Source organism: Hordeum vulgare, chromosome 4H (genome assembly GCF_904849725.1).
Source record: "Hordeum vulgare subsp. vulgare chromosome 4H, MorexV3_pseudomolecules_assembly, whole genome shotgun sequence".
Lineage (NCBI taxonomy): Eukaryota > Viridiplantae > Streptophyta > Magnoliopsida > Poales > Poaceae > Hordeum > Hordeum vulgare.
Window position 1 is genome coordinate 410,565,297 of NC_058521.1, and position 6,866 is coordinate 410,572,162.

Sequence of the window (6,866 nt, forward strand, 5' to 3'; positions counted from 1 at the left end):
GCCGAGAATATGCATTTACATCTTATGCTTCAAACTAGCAAAGTTTGTACCATCAAAGTATGGACCTCTACAATGGTAATTTCCCTCACTAGACGCCATACTATCCTAGGTTGTGAAACCAATGCAATGCAGACCAAAACTCTTATACCACTTGTAGGATCCAATGTATGTTTGGCGGGGGGGGGGGGGTGATTAGACTACTTTACCAAATAAAAACTTAATATTTTCCCAATTTTAGTTGTGTGCAAGTTTTAGAAATTATGGTTAGTAAAGCACAACCAACACATGCAAATATGAGAGTATAGCAGCGGAAAGGAAAGACATGCACATGTAAGTAGAGGTTAGGTATAGGAAGATCAAATGCAAAGGCTCACTAGTAGGAAAAAGCTTATACGTAGGAGCATAGTACTAGCGGTGGAATATAGCAAGCGTTGTTGCTACTTAGCAGTAGCGCTGGAAACATAAAGCGCTATTGCTAGGATCCGTTGCAGTAGCGCTGGATATATTTCCAGCGCTACTGCTAAAGGAGGCCCAACGAGGCCACTGACGGTAGCATTAGTAGCAGCGCGTGCTTGTGTAAAGCGCTACTACTAAGTCTAATAGCAGTAGCGCTGGCCTGAAACCAGCGCTACTACTAAGTCTATCTTCTCCAACTTATCCAACCGGCCGCCCCTCCTAATCCCCTCTCCACTCTCACTCTCCCATGCACCCCCCCATCGTCTGCACCCGCCTCCTCCCTCCTCCCTCCTTCCACCACCCTCCTCCCCCTCCGCGCCCCTCCCTCCTCCTTCGGCCGCCCCCTCCTCCCTCATCCCTCCTCCTCCGGCCAAGCCCTCCGCCGGCAGCCCTCCTCCCCCTCCTTCTCCCACCCCCTCCTCATTCCTCCTCCTCCCTCCTCCCACCGCCCTCCTCCCCTCTTCCTCTCTCCTCCCTCCTCCCACCCCTCCTCATTCCTCCTCCTCCCTCCTCCCACCGCCCTCCTCCCCTCCTCCTCTCTCCTCCCTCCTCCATATATGAGAGAAGAAATAGTTTTTTACTGTTATTGTATAATGTATTTTTTTACTGTTACTGTTATTATATAACGTAGTTTTTTTATTGTTACTGTATAATGTAGTTTTTTATTGTCATTGTATAATGTAGTTTTTTTACTGTTTTTAGTAAGTTTTTAATAGAAATAGTTTATTTAGTAAGTGTTTAATAGAAATAGTTTAATCGGTGAGGGAGTGTCCACCATATATGAGAGAAGAAGAATGCTGACTGTTGTCGTGGGGGGCACTTCTCTTCCTTCTCCTTGTGCTAGATATTTGTTATGCACTAGGGGAAGTAGGAGTAGCGAACATCACAGACGGTCGAAAAATTGGTGAGGGAGTGTCCACCATATATGAGAGAAGAAGACTGCCGACTGTTGTGGTGGGGGTCGCTTCTCTTCCTTCTCCTTCTGCTAGATATTTGTTATGCACTAGGGGAAGTTGGAGTAGTGACCATCATCGACGGTTGAAAAACCGGTGAGGGAGTGTCCACCATATATGAGAGAAGAAGAATGCCGATAGTTGTCGTGGGGGTCACTTATCTTCCTTCTCCTTGTGCTAGATATTTGTTATGCACTAGGGGAAGTAGGAGTAGCAACCATCATCGACGGTCGAAAAATCGGTGAGGGAGTGTCCACCATATATGAGAGAATAAGAATGTCGACTGTTGTCGTGGGGGTCGCTTCTCCTCCTTCTCCTTGTGCTAGATATTTGTTATGCACTAGGGGAAGTAGGAGTAGCGCCCATCATCGACGGTCGAAAAATCGGTGAGGGACTGTCCACCATGTTGTCGTTGCATATTGAGTAATATTGATCTGTCATATAAGTTCCTCATATATATGTGAGTTCCTCAACCATATTTATTGAGTAATAGTGATTTTTACTATTTGTCCTCAGTGCATCTTTTGCATACATTAGTTTTTAAGCTAAACTTCATTGCTAAGTATGTTACATCTTGTATTGAACATGGACTCCCGATGAGTGTTGTTGCTCGTTGGATCGAGACTAAAGGTCGCGTGATAATGGTTAGTTTACGGCCAAGATATCCTTTATTGCACACGAGTGCATTCATCATTTCTCCAAGCAAGCAAGTCTTAATAGTCAAAGACTGGAGCAAAATTGTGAAGGATCACAGTAGAGAAGTACTAGGTAGAATATGACGTGTGAGAATATGATCCCAGTATAGAGAAGCGAGCAAGTCTTAATAGTCAAAGTCTTACAATGTGTGAGAATATGATCGCAGTATAGAGGGTGCAAATCTGTGAAAGCAGTAAAAGTTAGCAGTAGCGCTCGCAATACTTACCAGTAGCGCGGCTTAGCAGCAACGCGCCATATGAACAAGCTCTACTACTATAGTTACCAGTAGCGCTGCCCATACCAGCGCTGCTACTAGTCTTTAGATGTAGCGCGATAGCAGTAGCGCTTGGCCCAGCGCTACTGCTATGCATATTTCTAGCGCTACTACTAGGGTTTTCCCTAGTAGTGGTTGACACGACAATTTTTGGCGTGGTTCTGATAGGTGGTGCTATCGTATGTCCATGTTAGTGGAGACTTCAACCCGCGAAGGGTAACAGTTGCACGAGTCCACGGAGGTATCCACCCACAAAGGGTCCACGAAGAAGAAACCTTGTCTATTCCACCATGTCTTACGTACATGAAGGACTAGCCTCACTCGGGGCAGATCTTCATGAAGTAGGCGATCTCCTTGCCCTTACAAACTTCTTGGTTCAACTCCACAACACGAAGTAGGAGGCTCCCAAGCGACACCTACCCAATCTAGGAGGCACCACCCTCCAAAAGGTAATAGACGAGATAGTACGATGAATTCCTTTCTCTTGTGCTTCAGAAGATAGTCTCCTCAACACTCAATCACTCTCTCAAAGATGTGGCATGGGTATAAGAGATTGATTGGGTGGAAAGAAATTTGGGGGAGGCTAAAGGTTGTAGCGACTGGTTTTTCAGAAAATAATTTCTAGAAAACAAGTCTTTGTGTTTACTAGCCTAGGATTATTGTTAGCTGGTAGACACTTACTTGATACAGAATATCGAGGCAAAATACAAAACCTGAGTTACAAAACAATAAAGGCCTACTGGTTTGGACAAATGTCTGAGGTTGACGGTGGAAGCGACTCGAGGAATCTCCAGAATCCATGGGACTCCATTCCACAAGAACAACTAACCTTGATAAATTCCTATCTCACAAGGCTGCTATCCTGGACTCCTAGGTTCCGGGGTCGACGGCATCGTGCTCGTCTCAGAATGCAATCTAGCCAAGACAATAGCCAGGGACAAGCCAGTGAGTACTCTGAATGTACTCGCAAACATCAAGAAAACAAAGAAGTTAAAGCAAGTGAGATGCATGCATAATCCACTAACAATTCTACCATGCCATTAGAATTTAATTCATGGATGCATACATGCAAATAAGCAATTTTCCACCAATGTTGTATAAACAAGCAAGAAAGATAATAACAAATAAGTAATAAGATGCGTGCCGCAGTCGGGCGTTGGAGCGACACCGCCTAAAGCGCTCAGATGCAAGTAATAACGGTTGCCACAACTGGGCATCTACGTGACACCACAGAAAGGGCTTATAAGAAAAAAAAATAAGCATGCCTGAGTCAGGCGTCTACGCGACACCACATAAAGGGCTTAATAAGAAACAACAATAAATATTGAATATTCAGGAGGTAGAACTGTCCCAAGGATATCCAACAATCATAGTCATAGGGGTTAGTCCACAATAAAATAATTGTATGATCATCTGCCACATTTCATGATTAGTCTCATGATTTCTTTAACTTCCCCCGAGACCGACACTCATACCGACACATGACTAGACAACCAGTCGTCCTTGACCATGGACACGGCTACTCGAATAGTTTTGACTCTGCGGAGGGTGAACTCTTTATCCACAGCCCACGGGTTCCAATAGTCACTCGGACTTATGCCACATACGGTATCTCAGAAGTAAACTCTCAGAACCAGTACACACCCATTTTTCTCCCGCGAAGACCGGTATCACTCGGACTACGCTGCCTGAGAAAGACAATAAGACGGGGAGGCTCCAACCTCGACTAGCATGGGATCAAATTTATACAACGTGCTACAAGGGAACATCTGTTCCCTCTCGGCCCCAGACCGGAAACACTCATGCCCCCCGACCGGATAACTGGATTTAGTCTAGGACCATGGATACATTCATCCCAGCCTCTCTACCTGGTGTGTACCTGGTAATAGATTTACGACCTACTAGACCGTATTCCCTTTCGAAAAGACATGCGACATCACGAAAAGGTAAGGTGACACACAGACAAGACTCGATCTATGGTCGATTTAGGAGGTTCAATATTTTATTGCAAGGGTTAGTACCACACAATCTTACTGAAGGAATTATCTCAGCTTACTAACATCACACCCCAACATGCTTTCACTAACAACTCTCGTCCCATGAGATGTCAGCCCATGGTCTCATTTCCACCAGACACACCTTACTCCGAGGTTGTCTAGACCATCATAGCATACAAAGAATAATAAATATTGAATATCCAGGGGGTAGAACTGTCCCAAGGATATCCAACAATCATAGTCATAGGGGCTAGTCCACAGTAAAAAGAATAGTATGATCATCTACCACATTTCATGATTAGTCTCATGATTTCTTTAACTTCCTTTGAGACTCACACTCACACCGACACTTGACTAGTCAACCAGTCGTCCTTGACCATGGACACGGCTACTCGAATATTTTTGACTCTGTAGAGGGTGTACTCTTTACCCACAACCCATTGGTTCCAAAAGACACTCAGACTAATCCCACGTATGGTATCTCAGAAGTAAACTCTCAGAACCATCACACACCCATTTTTCTCCCACGAAGACCGACATCACTCGGACTACGCTGCCAGAGAAAGACCATAAGACGGGGAGGCTCCAACCTCGACTAGCATGGGATCAAATTTATACCGCGAGCTACAAGGGAACGACCGTTCCCTCTCGGTCCCAGACCGGAAACACCCATGCCCCTGACCGGATGACTGGATTTAGTCCAGGGCCATGGATTCCTTCATCCCGGCCTCTCTACTTGGTGGGTACCTCGTAATAGATTTACGACCTACTAGGCCGTATTCCCTTTTAGAAAGACCTACGACAGCACGAAAAGGTATGGTGACACACGGACAAGACACGATCTACGGTCGACTTAGGAGGTTTAATATTTTCCTACAAGGGTTAGTACCACACAATCTTGGTGAAGGAATTATCTCAGGGTTACTAACATCACACCCCAACATGCTTTCACTAACCACTCTCGTCCCACGAGATGTCAGCCCATGGTCTCATTTCCACCAGACACACCTTATCCGAGGTTGTCTAAACCAACATAGCATACCAAGAATGAGGCAATAACCACTCACCACTTGCCTTCCACAAACTTAGCAACAAAAATATCCATCACGTGCTCTTATGCAAGGTATGATTTCATGCGAGATTTTTATCAACATAACCTAAAATCACGCAATAGATGCTCCACCATAAACATCACCCAACTTTATGCAAATCAGAGTTCAAGATGCTTGCCTTTGGAGTTTGAGGAGGGTGAGGTGCACCCCAAAATCCTAGAATAAGCCTCCTCTCTCCAAGTCCTATTTTGAAAGTATTTGAATTAACACACAAACACCAAACATCACAAAAAGTGGTTTGAATATTTTTGAAATAAATATGTAATTAGACTAGAGGCAATTTGAAAGAGGTAGGAAAAAGAATTAGTCCATTTGGAGTTTTCTGTAAAACATTAGAGCCATTTTAAGTTTCTGTTTGATTCTGTTTTTAAAAAGAAGCAGAGAAGACACGATTCGGGGAGGAATATGCCTTCTAGAGCTGAAGACGTACCCAGGAGAAGATGCTTACCTGCGAGGAAGACGCACCCACAGGCTAGCGCTACCAGGGCGACAACTCTCTCTCACCGACAGGTGGGGGGCACCTGTCGAATTCATCCCGCACCCCCGCGCGTGCCTGGCAGGGACAGTGGCGAGCTCCGGTGATGCTTGCCGATGCTAGGGGGCTCTGCTCCTGGAGTTGAGCACGTATGCGTGCTCAGGGATGAGAACCGTATCACCTGGAGGGGACACGGGCTGCTGGGGAGCTCGTGGCCGAGAGCTCTTTCAACCACGGCGCACCGAGGGCTCCAGCGAACGCAGCTTCGTCCTACGGTGGCTATGGCATGAATCAGCACTGGGAATGGGTTCGGTGAGGCTTGAGGAGGCTAGCAGGGGATGGAGAGGTGAACGGTGAGGCTCGGGCTTCCTGAATTGTCCCAGAGGCCGGCGGCAACGCTGCGGCCAGAGAGGAGCACAAAGAGCAGCTCATGCAGAATTGGAGCGAGGGGAGGTTTTTGAGGGCTCAGGAAAGGTGCTGATTGCTCAAAGGGGGCTCGAGGCCTCCTTTCATAGCTGGCTCGGGTCAGTTCCGAGGCGGCTCTCGGATAAGACCGTCGGCGACATCACTTACGTGGGCACAGGGGCGGCAGGCAGGGTGTGCAGCAAGCAGACGATGCAGGAGAGGTGGTCCAGGGGCAGCTGGCGCTCGGGAGGGGCTCGGGTGGCGCCGACTAATGTAGAAAGAGAGAGGACGCCGACTAGCTGCCACTACTATTACACTACTGCGGCACTGCACGCGCACACGGGCGGTCACTACTGGTCGGGGAGGTAGACGCGGCGCGACGCGGCTCTTTAAACTAGCCAAGGGCACGGGCAGGTGGACGCGACGGCTCAAGCGCATGCGTGCAAAATGTGCCAGGCCTCACCACTAGACTCCAATTCTTCTCAAACTCAACAGGGT

At 47.0% G+C, this 6,866-nt stretch overlaps 1 protein-coding gene across 1 annotated transcript; it reads right to left on the minus strand.

The window, feature by feature from the left end:
* Positions 1 to 3,220: 3,220 nt before the first annotated feature.
* On the minus strand, positions 3,221 to 6,519 carry LOC123448767. The gene is made up of 3 exons (XM_045125765.1): positions 5,937 to 6,519; positions 5,607 to 5,671; positions 3,221 to 3,294 (listed from the first exon to the last, which is right to left on the minus strand). The coding sequence occupies exons 1-3, from the start codon at positions 6,020 to 6,022 to the stop codon at positions 3,221 to 3,223; spliced, it is 225 nt and encodes a 74-aa protein (XP_044981700.1). The 5' UTR covers positions 6,023 to 6,519.
* Between the last annotated feature and the right edge of the window lie 347 nt (positions 6,520 to 6,866).